This window comes from Molothrus ater, chromosome 2 (genome assembly GCF_012460135.2).
Source record: "Molothrus ater isolate BHLD 08-10-18 breed brown headed cowbird chromosome 2, BPBGC_Mater_1.1, whole genome shotgun sequence".
In the NCBI taxonomy this organism is placed as follows: domain Eukaryota; kingdom Metazoa; phylum Chordata; class Aves; order Passeriformes; family Icteridae; genus Molothrus; species Molothrus ater.
In genome coordinates this window covers 40,686,470-40,702,864 of record NC_050479.2, presented here as the reverse complement: position 1 = coordinate 40,702,864, position 16,395 = coordinate 40,686,470, and the positions used below count along the sequence as shown (strand labels likewise).

Below are 16,395 nucleotides of genomic sequence, written 5' to 3'. Positions count from 1 at the left end.
TGTGTCTCATTTATTGCTATTCAGAGAGTTCTGTGTATATTGACCAAAGGTAAATGTTCTCTTGAAAGGGAGGGAGAGTGTTGCATCGTTATCCCAAGCAGGAGATACAAAATACCTCTTCAGGGAGAAGGAGGGTGTAATGTTGAAGGGAGGGTTTGATGTCCATCCTGTTCTTACACATGGAGATTGCAAACAGAGAAAATAGTATTATATTCCTCATTTTTGTAGTGTGAAACTATTCCTGGCATGTTTCCTGGAAGGAAGGAAAATTCAGGGGAGGATGATTTTTGTAGAACTCTGAAAGCTCTGAGGGGAACAAGATGTGCAACAAATTGCTAGAATGTGAAATACACACTTTTTCAAATGTAAAATTTTAAGGTCATTCAAATGTCTCTTTCCATTTGGGCCTGTAGTGTTTGCAAATAGATTTTTTTCTTCCTTTTTTTTATTTGAAGAATGTTGCCATTTTTAAAAATTTAATTATTGTTGTTGTTTTTGTTTTAAACTGTAGGTATGAGAAGGTGCCAGTAATTCTGGTTGGTAATAAAGTGGACCTGGAAAGTGAGAGAGAAGTATCATTGAGTGAAGGCAGAGCCTTAGCTGAAGAATGGGGCTGCCCCTTTATGGAGACCTCTGCTAAAAGTAAAACAATGGTGGATGAGCTCTTTGCGGAAATTGTTAGACAAATGAACTATGCAGCACAGCCAGACAAAGATGATCCATGCTGTTCTGCATGTAATATACAATAGCATTAAAAATGACCTAACCTGGACTTAATTTGCAGAAATTTTGTAAGGTGGTAAAACTGTCTACTTCACTTCCTGGTTTGTGGGTCACTTGAAATACATCTGTAGTGAAGTAGCAACATTAACTCAGAGCTGAGCATTGAAAGTCAATCACTGACTCTGAATATAATTGGGTTAAATGACCACATCTCACCCGTTTTTCCCCTTTGAGCACCTGCAATTTTATGGCACAGTCAGTTGATCTACAGGGTCGTTCCTGTCGAACGTACGTGTGTTGTCACGTCAGACAGCAACAACAGCAGCTATTTCCGAAGAGGACAGAATCCTTTTGGAAACGGAGACGAAAGCCGCGGAGAGGATGTCTCTGAAGACCTTTCAGGACAAGCATAAGGATGAAAAGGAGAACCAAGTCTTTTGGTGTCTGATTACCACGCTTCAGAATGGACACTATCACATGTGGCTGAGTTTGTTCAGTCAGTTATGTTGATTTCACCAGAACTTCTGACAGTGTTGGAGGAAAAGGCTACCAGAGACCCATATAGTTTGGATTCTTTTCAAAATCAATGCTATTATTTCTACACTTTATCCCACATCTTGAAATAGAAAACATTGTATCAGTGTGTGAAACGAGAGGCAAGATCTGGAAACAAGTGACGGGTGAAGAAACAGTCTGGCATTGGAATGTTTTAAATCTTTCATTTTGCTGCTCAAAAATGGAGGATCGCTTCAGGTTTTGGTCTACAAAAAGCCAAACAAACCCTCTGTTTACAAAGCAGGAAGCATCTTTATTTTCACTTTACTGAACCAGGAGGAAGCAACTGTGATGAAAAACAAAAAATTGCTGAGCCTTACTAACAAGGAACAATTTAATAGATTAACTAGTACCATCTTGTAAGGAAAATTAAGCCATGTTTCATCCATATGTTCCCTTCTGCAGAAACCTCGTGGGACAGTATGAACATCCTACATTTTTTAGTTTGTTAAAGACAACAGTTTTTCTTGCCTTTAAGGGCTACATTCTCTGGTGTGATCCCAAACTAACATTTGAAAATCCAGTTTGCTATTTGATAGCTTTAATGTTGAAAACTTAAATTGAATAACCATGTAAAATCATTTGGTTCAGAGGTGAAATAGTTACGGTTGTAATTCCTTAGGTGAGTGTGGAAATGGCTCTTTAATTGCCTGACACACTATTCAAAGGTTGCCCCAATTATTGGAGTGTTTAATGGTGGGAGCAAATATTTTATTTGGAAAGGATGCTCGAGCTCTGACTTGCTAGTTTCATAGCAGTGAAGTATTTATCATTTGCATGACTAATGGCACAGAAATACCTATTTCAAAGTCTTACAATCAAAGTATAGAAAAGTTTTCAATCGCAATGTTTAGATTTTAAATGCTGGAGAGATTGTCTTGAGCTGGATCTTTTATAGGTAAAATTGGCCATAAAATACAGTCACTGAGCCTGTGGTCTAAATAACACCATGCGTTTATTAGTTTTTAAGTCTTGTGCAGTAACAGTGTAGTTCCTTGTGTTTAAATGAGTGAAAATAGGGGTGCTGGGCTGTGTGTGTGTGTGTTGAGTGTGTATGTGTGTGTGTATATGGCCCTTAGAAATGCTGTAATTGGAGTTAGGTTCGAGAGTTTTGCCTCCATCTGCAGAACTTCCTAAAAGCGCTCTCATCTGCCACAAAGGACACTGGAGTAGAAGACACTTTGCAGATTTCCATACATAAATATCCTTAACATTTGACTTATAGTTCACTGGATGATAACTAAAGAAAATCGTTTTCACGGAAGAGAACTGGCCAACTCTGCCCTTAATCTTTCAAGACCTTTCCACAACGGTGTGACAAAGGGCATTAGATGTCACAGAGCATTAAGCCTTACTAGAACGTAAATGTAGCCCATTTCCCACCTACTTTGCAGAGCTTTTGTTACTGTACTTTGTTCTCTTAGGGAGATAGGCACACCGTTTGTTTCTGGCATCTGAATGCCCATTTTGGGTGCTCTGAATTGCCCTCCTAGAGGCACCTACCTCTTTCCATTGACTGTATAGCAAACTTAGGCTTTTAACTTTAGTCCTCCAAGTCACAGAACTCACATGCCTAAACTAGATGGTATGAATGTTCTCTTACCACTCCCTGCCTGCCCATAGTGTCAGCTGCCATGCTTAAACAAGATGTGAGATGTAGGATCAATGATATTTCAGGGTTTCAAATATCTAGATTGGGAAACGGTTAATCAAGCAGCACAATCCATCCACAAAACAGCTTGTCAGTGTGAGATCCACTGCGTAAGCACTCGAAAAAGAAAAACCACAAAAAAGCAAACCAAAGCCAAATTTCAAACTGAGTTGGAAGTGCGTGTTATGCGAGGTTATTTACAGAGATGTTAAAAATCTTACCTGACAGATTGTTCATCAACCGAGAAAATGGCACAAAGTAGAGTATGAACAGCCTAACATGAAGTTCATGATATAAAGCAGATGGGCTTTAAATATAGGAAAAATTGCACAGTAAATTTGTAACAGAAATATTAAAGAAAATATCTCCCAGTTTTGTTTCTTCATTACACTCTTACATTTTCAAAAGCATAGGCCATATGTAAGCTACCATGCAACTTGGCTGGGGGAGCAAAGTGTAAGTGTTGTTTTTTATTGTATAGTTCTGAGGAAGTAGTTATGCACTATTTGTATTTCCACTAATGTGAAGATAGTGGAGCTTGAATCAATGACAGTTGCACTCGACAGATTTTTCAAGTTATAGGGGTAGCAGAAAGGGAGGTAGGTGAGCCACTCAGCGGCTGCATGGCCACCCTGCAGGAATCACTGGTCTTGGGTCACTGTTTCATTTGTACCCTGATAGGATTACCAATTATAGTATTTGAAAATTTCTTATAACATGCCTTAAAATATTATGATTTGTTCCAAAGACCCGCTTTTCCTTTGGCTGTTCTTGTAGAGCTTTGTACTTTTCTACAAAGACAGCATTTTTTCCAGTTTTGTTGTTTTTTTTTTTTTTAAAAAAAGTTGCAACTTTTATTCTTTTAAGCTATGATAGAGCAACTGTTTCCTCTTTCCCTTAAAAATACACACAAAAATTATTCAAAGCAAACAAACCAGAATCAGATCAAGAGTATATAACTTGCATTGGATTTTGTTTGAGTTTTTTCTGTTGTGCCCATCCCCCTGCCCACCCCTTCAGAGCATCAAGAAAAGAAATTTGATGACATTTTCTGTTCTGATTCTAGCCTCTCCCTAACCCCAGTGCTACAGTTGCCATTACTTTTCTGTGGGAAAACTACTGGTATTTGCTTTCCTGTATAGAATGTTACCTAAAGATGTCAGCCATTTGGTTGGGGGGTTTTATGCATGTTTGTTTTTAATTTTTTTTTTTTTTTTTACCAGTGTGCCATCAAAGCACTGGTAAGGCTTTAATTGTGAAACTCCGCAACAAAAGCAAATGTTTGACAACTGCAGGAGGCTTTTATCTGCATTGTTGTGCATCTGTTAATTCTTGATCAGGGTTTGAAGAAAGACTGAAGTGGGTTCTGGAGTCAGACTTAACGCTGTTGATTTGGAGTTTCCTAGGGGTGAATTAATGTATTTCACAGTTAATTGTTGAGCTCTAATACAACTGGCAACTTAAAATGGGGCAACAGTTTGTTTTGTAACAATGTCAGTTGTTTAAACCTTGATGTTTCAAATAAAACAAGAATTGTACATAGAACTCAATGCAAACTCAGCAGTTGTATTTGGAGTTAAATTATTTTAACAAATAAATTTATTTAATGAAATCTTCCTTGCATTTTCTCTGTTGTCCATTTTGATTTGATTAAAAACTTCATCCAAAGCTGATGAGGGTGCCCAGTAATTTGAAACAACATTGTCAACTATATTCAGTTCAGGAAAGTATTTCCTGCCAAAATGGTCTTCTGGTACAAATTAAGTAGCAATAAGTAAAAATCAAATATAATTAATTTTGGAGGGATGGATGATAGATGGATGTTGTGATCTAAGTTATGAACTTGATAAAGAACAATAGCAATGGAGGGCAGTTTTCTCTTCACTTTTCTTAGTGGGATACACACAGACAACAATCAGTAATACTCAGTATTTGATAAGATACAGCTCTTGCTATGGCAATATATATAAATTTATATATATATATTTACATATATATATATGTAAATATATAATAAAATGTTCCATATAGAAAAAACGACCGCATAAAAACTTGTTCAATATATGATATAGTTAATATGCAGAACTACTTTTATAGCACTGAGACTGCAAAGGGTTAAAGAAGGATTGTTTGTTATATCAGCTGTTCCATTGATGAGTGTTTTGAAGGCTTTCATCACCACACAAAAGGAGTTAGTGTTAAAAGAACTTCAAATACAATTAGTGTTGCAGAGATTTATAAATGAACAGTTGAGCTAATGCTAACAGGATTATTCTAGCTAATTGGCACTGATCAGCAGTTACATTTTAGTCATGCCAGTATCACTAAAAAACCCTGTTTTCAGTAATGATGGGTGCTTGGTAGTCTCTTGTTTGTATGTCATGCATGCCTTAAGGAGCAAGAAGCCTGAGGCTGGCACATCTTAAATGCTTTTAGTTCTATGGATCATATAGAAGGCTGACACATGCTGCTAATTGCATGTTTTTGATTTGCCCATTCATTCTGTAAATCAGTTCCAAGGGAACTTTTGCTGATGGGTTCTTCCAGTCCCATTAGCTTAGTAATATCCTTTTGTTTTGCCCAAGAAGATACCTATAGAGAGACAACTTTAATTCATTGGGCTGTTCCGAACAGTTGAAAAAGTGTGACATGCTCTTTTCAAATAACTGAACAGCTAGAAAACTTTGAACTTTTCACTCCTAGCAAATGCTTTCTCTGCCTCTCTGCACCCTTCTCCCCTTTTTCTTTTTTTTTTTTCTTCCTAGCTACTGCAGGAAGTTTTTTACTCTGTAAAATATTTTGGTTGGATATAATATCTTGTTATCAGTCTTCCACAGGTATCAGTCTAACTGAATCACCAACCTTTGGTCAATATTTTTGTTGCTTGACCATGGAATCACTGGACTCCCTCTCCTATCCCAAGGTACCTCCAGTAGTATTGTGTCCTTGCTGGTTACCTTGTGCTTTATTCTCATCAAATGACACCTGTTTTTCTGAGTGCAGGAAGAATTATTTTGAAATTGATGGAAACTGTGCGTGTTGCTCTGTCTGGCCCATAGCAGTGTAGTCATCTCTTCCTTTGGCAGGCACCATCTTGGTCATTCTCATTTCAGAAAGAAATTTCCATCTTCCAGTGACGGTTTGAATACACTAGTGTCCTACTCAGTTGTCTTAAACATAATTCCTGTTTTGCCATAAAACCTGTAGAAAGAACTTTTCTTTGGTTTTTTTTTTTGCTAATTGCAGCCAGACATTTAGAACTGCAGGTTTCTTTTCTTCATAGGGAGGTCAATTAATATATCTGGATTTTGACTCCAGTTGTTTAGGGTTTCAGTTGTCTGATGGCCAACACATTTTTCTTCTCACGTTGGAAGTAAAAAGTACTGAGCTAAGAGTCATGGGCTCATAGAATGATTCAGATAGAAAGGGAATGTTTCTAGAAAGTTCATCTAGCTCCAATCCCTGTGCTGTAGGCAGGGATGCCTTCCACTAGACCAGATTGCTCAAAGCCTGGCCTTGAACACTTCCAGAGATAGGACATCCTGTGCAGCCTGTTCCAGTGCCACTCTCACAGTGAAAAAATTCCTTCCTTGCAATCTAAACCTGCCCTCTTTCAGTTTGAAGCCATTCCCCCTTGTCGTGTCACTACAGGCTCTTGTCAAAGGTCCCTCTCCAGCTCTCTTGCAAGCCCCTTTTAGGTACTGGAAGACAGCCAGAAGGCTCCCTGAAGCCTTCTTTTCTCCAGGCTGTGGGTTGCGTTTACAGGCTGGATAGCAAGTGGGTGGAAGTAAAGGCCGTGTTGGTGTGAGCCAGGCACTGTGCGACACTGGAACTGCTAATGGCACATCTTCATTCCACTCTGCTGGAACAGTTTTTCTGTGTACTTTCAAGCACATGCTTTGTGGTCTGACAGGAATATGAAATAGTCTGTGGGGCACTGAGAATTTGTTTCAAGTTCCAAGTTCTTCACGGTGCAGTGACCACGTAGGTAGACAACGAGACAGCCACGTAGGAGTCTCACTGAAGAATGGAACAGTGAGATGGTTAGCTGGCAGAAGTGGAGGAGCATGGGGGTAGATCTAGGTTAAAGAGGTAAGTTTATAAACCTGAAAGACTGCTGAAGAAAAATAGGTAGGTAGACTGAGTGTTATGTTGAGTGGTAGAAATAAGAGTATTAAGATTAAGGACGTTCTTGCACAAAAGTGCTTATTAGGTAGATCAGAGAACTGGATCTGAAGTGTAGTCTTCTACAGGACATTTCATTGAAGTAAGTATAAAGCTGCTTCTTGAGATGTTGTATGGAAAGATTCTGAATTTTTCTTGCTTTACAATCCTTGTACAATTTAATAACCAAAAGACATTAACTTCAAACGTCATCCCCAAATACTTGAGACATGGCACCTTAGCTTTCTAGTTGTACAACACAGCTTAGGAAAACAAAACATGCTTTCATCCTACAGCCAAGAATATACTCTAGATCACAGCTCTTTTGGCTATTACATAGGCTTCTTTTTGCTATTCACCCTTTGTTCTTGCAGATGGAATAATCAAACTGAATAGAGGTTGCCTGGCACTTTCCAGTATGACACAAGGTGATCTTTTTTTTTTTGCTGCTTTCCAAACTAATTAGGAGAGCTCCAGTTTTTTCAGGATGATCTCTCTGTCCCAGATTTGTGGGTGGTTGTTTGTTCTCTATTTTTTAATGGTTCAGCTGTTTCTAAGGATAAAACAATGGAAGATGCACCATTCTGCATGTCCTAAATTCTTGAAAATATTCTCTCAAAACCTGGCACCATTCTGGTTTGAATGACTGAGAAATAGCCCAAAACACCCCAATATTGGTACATGGGTCTAAACTTAGCCAAATTATAAGCCTCTGAAAAAATGGTTTGCCTAATATAAGGAGGGATAAATGTCTGCATCCAGACTCTTCAACTGGATTGGATGTGCTTTTTGCTCTTTGTATTTCATATATAGCAACTGCTGGGTGCAAGGCACAGTCCTTGTCTGTACACACTGGCTTAGAGCTGAGAAATAGAGTGGGAAAGAGTAGGGTGAGACTTCAGCAGGGAGGATATCCAACTGTAGATCTTAATGTTTCTTGTTTAAGGAATAGAAATCAGCTTTGCTGGCAGCAAAGTCATCTAGGAGCAGATTCAAAGGCAGACTTCATTAACACCAGTAGTGGAGGGCTGGTCTGAACACAGGAACATCATAACCTGCCTGGTGGCATGTCACCAACACAGAGACACAAGAAAAACTTTCCAAAAGTGCCAGTGTGATTTTGCCTGGAAGTCCTTGCCTAAGTAAGGCAACAATAAGTTAACCTTTATAATATTTGCTGTTTGGAATTTTAAATACAGGAACACAAATAATTGATTAAAGCAAAGAAGATAAGATTCCACAGACCAAAATTAATGATACATAAGTGTCCTATTGATAGAGAGTAAATGGATGAGCACGCTCAATGCTATGTGAATTAAGGTGCTTCTCAAATTCTCCATGAAGCCTCAAGACTTGTAACAGATGCTGCTCAAACTGGGCTGGATTCCTTCTAGGCCTTTGTATTTCTCTAACTGGTTTTTAGGTGAAGTTTATTTTTTCCTGTGTGGTTCTACTGAAAAAAAAATTTTTGGGGAAGACAACAGTTAAGTAAGTATTGATGTAACATTGATGATGTAACATTTATCTTTTTGTTTTAAGATGGAGGGAGAACACCAAAGACTCTTCTGGTTCTGCCTAATTTTTCAGGAAAAGATACACTGTGAAGATTCAAAGATTCATAAGAGTTGGCACCTCTTTATTAGGGGAACTCAATCAACCTTGATGAAGGTGCTATTTGTGGTTATTTCTAGGAACATGCTTATTCAAGCAGGCAGAGATCATGAAGAGTGGGTGGGCACGTTGTCTACTTGTTCCCCTTTGCAACCAGGGAGTGCTGTGCTTGACACGCATGATAGTTTACTGAGATAATTCCTAATCTCTGCATTTAAAGTTAGCCCATCAGGTGAACATCCTTCATCCAGCAAGACAACATCCACCTGCACATAAGCTCTCTATGATGTCTATGGGGAGGGGACTCTCATCTCTGCATCAGTTCTAAAGCAAAATGCTCGTTTTCCTTGGCATTTTTCATGGCTAGAGGAAATCTGAAGAGCAATAAACATTGCTTTCTTCCCATTAGGTGATGTATCCCCAGTTTCACAGCTCTGATTCGTCCAGAAGCATACACTGGTAAAAAACTTTCTATTTGTCAGTATGGAGGAAGGAGATAGTGACAGGAAAGATACACTGCTCATAAAGGCTCTTCACTCCAGGGAAGTTACCTCTGCTGTTGGGTGAACATCATATTCTCATGTTCATATTTTTTCTATGTGGAAAACAATTTGCTTCATGTAAGACAAGAAAGATTCTTCTTCCTTTATTCCCTTTTTTGTCTGTTTTGGGGTTTTTTTTTCTAATCTTGTATAGGTTTTGCACAAAGCAACCACTGTTTGCCCTTGAATCAATAGTTCATGGCAGAAGCTGCGTCTCCCCTGCTCTCTGGAGACATTCTGACTCAGAAATGTACACAGCCTATGCATCACTGAAGCTATAAACCCAGTTTGCTTGTTTATAAGTGCTGGAGTTTTCCGATAAATTATGAAAACCACGCTTTCAAAATGTTCACAATGCTGCTCCTTGTTAAACTTTTTTCATTTGTTCCAGATTTTGGCAGGTTTGTCAAAAGTTTTAAAACACACCAATGAACAAAAAACACCAAAGAGTAAAAACCAACCAAACAAGATAACCAAACAATACAAACCAAATTCAGGTTTCCTCATCTTGCTGTCTCCAACAAAAAAAGTTTCAGCTACTATTTGTCACCTTTATGTGTCCAGAAACCTATAAATGCAAATTAAAAGAAGGGAAAAGGGAAAACTTGGGGGGGTGGGGAGGAAGAAGTCTTACAGCTCACTGAGCTTGGATGGTAATATCAAATAATCCATGAAGTTCCCTGATCAAGTATAAAAAGAAGATGGTGGCAGCAGGTGGTTACTTGGGACTCCATGGCAGCAATGCTAAGAAACGTTCTAGAAAAAATAGAGTTCCCTGTTCTCTGCCCATACAAACGTCCCTGTAAGGAAGCATTTGAATGAACAGTGTCTGCCACACCGTGTGGGCACTGGGTGATGAGCAGCCTGCTCCTGCACTGGTGCTGTGAGTGCTGAGAAAGCTGGATTAGCACTGCAGCAGCTGCTATGTTCACCTTCTTTAGCAAAGCTTCCCTGCAGACCACAGCTGGCACTTCATGTGTATAGAGACATGCAGCTTCTTTAACTGGTCATGTAATTGCTCCTAAACCTGCATTTTCCTTGAAAAACCACCTTTAGGTGCTGTCCATCACAGAGGAAGGGTAGGACATGTGTTAGTCCCATGTATTAGTCAGGAACTGCAGGACCAGATCATGCTGAACACTTGTTCTGCCTTGAGGAGCCACCACAGAGGATGTTTCAAGTTAAGCTGGGCTAATCAGGCCAGCAGCATTTCAGAGGCTGCTGCTCTGCCACCCTGTGAGAGGGGTATGGCCTGTGCTTCCCCCTGACCAGCTTGTGTCAGTATGGCCCCAGCTGCCTCTGCTACTGGATTTCTGGATCAAAAGTCTTAACCAGTTTTCTGCCACATCACCCAATATGGGCAGTAATTGACTGACCCAAAGATCATTTGGTAGCTCTTTCTGCTCTGTGTGAGAAATAATCTTTGAGATCAGCCCTCTTAGACTAATTAAGCAGAGATCCCCTCTAATCCCCTTAGAGCAGGCCTCCCATTGCCTTTGCTTTGTGTGGACAGACTCCAGGAAAGCTCTGTCTGCTGCCTGCTTGCTGAGGCAAACACGGGCTGTCTGAGACAAACATTCTGCCAAAGGTGCCAAAAAAACCCCCAGTTTCTCCAGGATGTGCTTTCTGCACATCCCCCAACAACATCCTTAACAAAACCCATGTGCTGCTGCAGACACACCTGCACAGGGTGCTGGCCCTGGTCCTTGGTGTGCCTGCCCTGCCTCAGCCACCCCTGAAGTGCTTGGGGCTGCAAACATTATGTCACAGCCCCAGGGGACCCCACCCAGAGGGACTCCTCACCAAGTGAGATGCAGAACTCGGTTCTCTACTCAGAGGTTTTCAGGGTGTGCAGAGAGGATCTGGGCACCTGCAAGTCACTGAAGATGCAGGAGGTGAGAGGAGTCCTTGTGTCAGGGCATGTAGGATGTTTTCCCTTTCACTACCAACACACCTGAGGTTTTTCAAAGGATGGGGTATTTCTTACCTGTCCATTTACCTTCCAATTCTCAGTAAGCACAACTTGCTGCCACTGGCAAAACACTCAATAGTGGCTCTTCATACTGATACTGACCAAAGCAACAACCTGAGAGCACAGGAGTTTTTCCTGTAGTTAACTAAATAGTCATGGAAACTGGAAAGTTGGAGGCTCCTACAGAAAAGCTGAATTAAAATCAAATTAAACTTGGCAAGGCTTCTCATATAGGGATTAGAGTACAATAGCATTAGAAATATTCTGCCAGACTAGTCCAACAGTGATGGTAAAGCTGATTTTTGAAGGCCTATCTTATAAGTCAGTAAAAACTAAAATACTCTGGAATGTCTGTTGAATGCTTTGGAGGAGGTAACCATTGATATTGAATTAAAGGAAAGTTTCCAGCTAAGACTTATTTTTCCAACTTCTGTTTTCTGCACAACTATTTAAAAATACTTTGGAAAAGATGAGCAGTCGCACTTTCCTCAGCTGAGTGGTTCAAGGATGAGTTCGACTCAGGAACCTAGAGTCAGAGGATCTCAAATGACCTGTCCTTCCCAGCCTTTTCCTATTGAAGCAAGGAGACACCTTTGCACATGTGCCATGTTAAAGTCTGGGAATAAGGAATGCCTTTCCTCTGCTGACACTTAACAGACCCTTTACCAGTAATTTATCCAAATGTGCACATAAGCTTTATCAGCAGTCTTTTGTTTTAATGATCTAACAATCTCTTGCAGTGGAATAACAGATTTTTTGCTTTCTCTTTGTGGAGTTTATTGTCTATATTTATATCATGCTCTCAGGCAATGAGCTTTAAGCTCTTGAGTCGAATGTGTGCATTATATCCTCATTTCATTTCATGCTTGTGGAAAGTTGTAGAAACAGATATTCATCCAAAGGAATGTTCCATGGCTCAACAGATACTCCCCTCACTCAGAGTTATTCTGTTAGTAAAAATAACTGACAAAAAAAATTAAACCCTGAAACTAAATAAACTTGAAAGACCATTGGTTTTGAAACCACCCTGCTTCTAAGTGTATCAGCATATACTGAATGTAAAGCAACAAGGGAGGAAATGAAGTTGGCACTATTTCTGTTTGTTAAAAAAACCTGGAGCTTCAATCTTTCTTCTTCCTGTGTTTAAAAATCCTGATGCAGTAAGAAGTGGCTCTGTAAATCTTGATGTACTTCTAAAAGTAGTCTGGGTAAACATAAACTCTACTCTAGTGCTTTCAGTGCCAGAGAGTATGTGGCCAAGAGACAAAAAAGCATTTCAAGCGCTCGAATGAGGAATCTCCTGGAAAGGGACAGCCTGAATAGACCCGGCCTTTGTGGTGTCAGGGAAACATGAGGTCAGGCTTAGTAAATTGGCAGGAATTATTTAAAAGAGCTGTTACAAATGTAGAAGGGTACATTTTTATGCATTAGCATGTTTCTGCTCACAATTTAAATGGTCAGAGGGAATAAAAGGTGCTTTTTGGGGGTTCTCTGTGCATTCTGGCTGGGTGGATGGACAAGAGGGAAGTGAGGATGGAACTACTCTCTTGCACACATCTTGGTTGTAGATGCTGAATTCTTTTCCTGATCTTTAAGTTGTGGGGGAGAAGAAAAAACCAGAGCAATGCTTTATGAACCTGATGTCACAGACTGCCTGTGTAGGAGCAAGTGCACCAGCCTGTTTGGCAGTGTGTGGTGAATAATGAGCCTTCTGGAGACTCTCCAGCACCTACCATGGGAGGCAGATCTTCCCACAGCCAGTATTTAGGCAACCACTGTGGTGCACTCCAGCTTATGAGTGCATGGGATACCCTGAATGGACTGAGGAAAGAGTGATTCCACGGACAGACTCCTGTTGTCATGCAAATCCCAGGAGAAATCAGGAGAGAAGTTTGTACTAATAGTAACTGCTTTTACTGGTAGAGAAATTTGCAGGGGGTGAGGGAGCAATATTAAAACAGCTACAGGAGACAAGTCAGTATGTGAAAGTCCCCCACATAAACAATGCCAATCCAATGACATCCATAAAAAAAAAGAAAGCTAAGTAGCCATTCTTTTCTAAAGAGGAAAGCAGAAGTGATAGCAGAAATGCCTGCTCTCACTATCAAAATTGCCTGTGTCTGAGAGCTGCTCTGAAGGGCCCTTGTGAGGTGATTTGAACTGGCAGTCTCTGCTGGCATGTACCTACTGGGAAATGCTTTCTTAGTGCTGCTAAAAACAATTTTTAAACCCTCTCCATATTTTCAGGCTAAGGCCAGCTGATATCCCCCAGTAAATTATTTTGCCTAAAATGGCCTCCAAGGGAGGAAAACAAAAGGAAATTCAATCTTGTTTCAGTCTCACACACCTTAGAGTTGGGCAAGGAGGAGGAATGCAGACACCAAAGTGTCTTTCCACATGAACCTGTCAGAGAGTTCAGCACTGGTGAGTCAGGGCTGGTGTTGATGCCTCAGGTTTCAGCTTTTATATTTTTCAGACTCTGTGCTGCTTTAGTGTGTGGGTCTGGGCTATATTAGGGGATAGTAAGCTCTCTTCACAGAGTAGGTAGACAAAATAATTCCTTCTCTAGCTGGGGATCAAGGACAAATGATCCAAATTTCAGACCCAAGAGCATAAATAACAGTGGACTGAAGAGAGAAAAACAAGAAGGATGGGACTTCATAGGCTAAAGCTGTAATTGGACAATTAACTCCATCATGCTAATGGACCAAAACTTACAGAAGTGACCCCATGACCAGTCATCCATTCTGTGACCATTTTGGGTTCACCTGGGCTGTAGCCCTGGCTGGGCTCTTGTGCTGCCCAAGGTGGATCCATTGAGGCTTCCTTATAAATACCTACTTTATTCTTTAGCTCTGTCTACTCTCTGTTCCCAGTCTGCCTTCACAAGGCATCAGTGTGAGGTGGTGGCTGACACTCCTGAGGAAGGGTTTGGCCCTGGCCTGAGTGGACAAGATGGAGAGACAAAGCAAAGGAAACACCCAAGGGATTGCAAGGTCCCAGCTGGGGGTTTGGGCCAGAACCACAGTGCCCCTGTGGGGCTGCTGGCCACTTCTGCTGGCAACAGATCCATCATGGACCAGAGCCCTGGGCTCAGGCCCCCTCCCCAGCTCTGGCTGTTCACTGAGCTGCAGCCACAGCTCTTGTCCCTGCTAATGGAAAAACACTGACAACCAGTCCTCTGCCTTGCCATGCACACCAGCTCTGCTCCTTGTGGAGCACCCACGAGGGAGAAGAACACTTCCTTGGGATGAGAGCCTCAGCTACCAAGGGTACTTTTGTTTGTAACCTCCCAAATGAGGGCTGTGGTCAGGGACCTCTTGTACCTGCATTACAAGCCACACGCTCATTTTGCAAAGTGTGCCTGTGTGTCCCTGCCTTCTTCATCTTCATCTTCATCTTCATCACTGAAGAGAGATCTTTGCTTTTTGAAGGAGAAAATGGCTGCCAGCTCCTGAGAGGCCACATGCAAAACCTATGCTCACTGCCTGTCATGCAGGCAATAATTATTAGAAAATGCAAACAGCAAAGCATGGCCCCCCTGCCTGACCTTCCTCAGTGAATGCAGTCAGGGAGGGCAGCCTTACGTGGGTGACAGTAGCTGGGCTTTACACTTCACTGTGCTCTTTTCCTCCTCATATTTTTGTGCTAAAGCAGTTTTAGTCAAAGCCCTCACAGCCTCTGTCACTATCCCTTTAGCAGACAGGTGATAAGCTTTAGTGACAACATGCTCTCCTTTCTCCACCCAGCAACTTTTGAATGAGCTCTTCCAGCCCAGGAGATGGGGGTTTCATGTTTGCTGTGAGCACTGCTGGTGCTAACTGAGATTCTCGGCACCGAGGCTGTGCTGATGGGAAGCAGGGTCACAGGGTGTATCTATTCCCTGATTGAGTGTGGCTTTTGGAAGAAACTTCCTCTTGCTAGTGCTTGACATGAATTTGAAATTCACTTCCAGTGCCTGTTCTGCAGGCATTTGAAATTCACTGTTTTCAAACTCTCCTGCAAAGGTTGGTTTCTGGGTAGCAAATGTGATTAAAGCCTTTGCAGGCTCTCCTCCGCTCTGAGAGCCTCTTCTATGGCCATGGGAATGGTAGTTATTGAGCCTCTGTCTCCTGGAGCTACCCTGGACATTCTTGAACTCAGATCAAGTGATTGCTACATCTTCAAGGCTGGCTGTTGACTATTTGCCCAGCCACAATCATAGGAAATAGCACTGCTAGAGCCAAAAGGGGGGTACGCTCAAGTGCTCCATGAAATTTCACCCTACTCACACCACAGGAACCTGCTAAGTCTATCTTCCCACAACTCCCTTCTCTGCTCAGAGCCGGGCACTGTGTCCTGTCAGGGTCCTCTTCAGCCTGAACCATTCTGTGACTTGGTCAGCAAAACCCACCTGGCAGAAGAGCTCGCTGGCACTGTCAAACCTGTCATTCCTACTCGCTTAGTAAAGGCCCTGAAATGGCAAGAGTGGGCAAAAGAGGCTTCTGAATAGTAACTGAAACAGGCAGGAGACAAAGGAGGAAGGAGAAAGTATTCATATTAATGCAACAAGAGGTGAGGAATTGGGTATGCTTTCCTTCCAAACTGGCAGCAATGATTAATAGAGCTGTTAATGACCTGGAACAGCAGAGCGGGTGCAGAACTGGCTGGTAGCAAAATATACAGCTACTTTCATTAATACCAGGGTAGACTGGGAGGTTATGGTCCTAACTGGGAAAACTACACACATAGCACAGCAGTGGGTGGAAATCCTTTCCAAGCTGTTTGTGGAAAGGGATGATTTGAAAGTTTTCATTACGTACAGACCGTCTGTCCTAGAGTAACTGCAGTCACCTTGATCCAGGCATTATTGCACTTCATTGTGTTCAATAACCTGAAGTCAAAATAGGCACCAAATCTGAAAACTGACAAAAATGTGGAGCTTCTTTATAAAATTATTGTACTCCCACTTGAAAGATTGTAGAGCATTATTAACCTGCCATTTCACATCATACGTCAGCAGCAGCAAAGTGAGGCAGAGACAAGAATGAAAAGGATTAGTGATACACAAAACTTCTGCAGTCAGCAGTGGGAAAAAAGAGAGCTACTCAAGACAGAGATGAGTCTAATATGATTAGACTAAGAGGTGAAGATGTGACAACTGGTGAACAGCACAGTGCATGCAGATCCAGCAGAGT

General features: G+C 41.3%; 1 protein-coding gene across 1 annotated transcript in view; it reads left to right on the top strand.

Annotated features, from left to right (window-relative positions):
• RAP2A (RAP2A, member of RAS oncogene family) overlaps nt 1-4,541 on the top strand; it is a 30,944-nt gene extending 26,403 nt beyond the window's left edge. Inside the window, exon 2 of the mRNA XM_036399657.2 lies at nt 512-4,541. Within this exon, the coding sequence (XP_036255550.1) occupies nt 512-749 (238 nt within the window). The 3' untranslated portion in view covers nt 750-4,541. The remainder of the gene's footprint in view (nt 1-511) is intronic.
• The last annotated feature ends 11,854 nt before the right edge of the window (nt 4,542-16,395 follow it).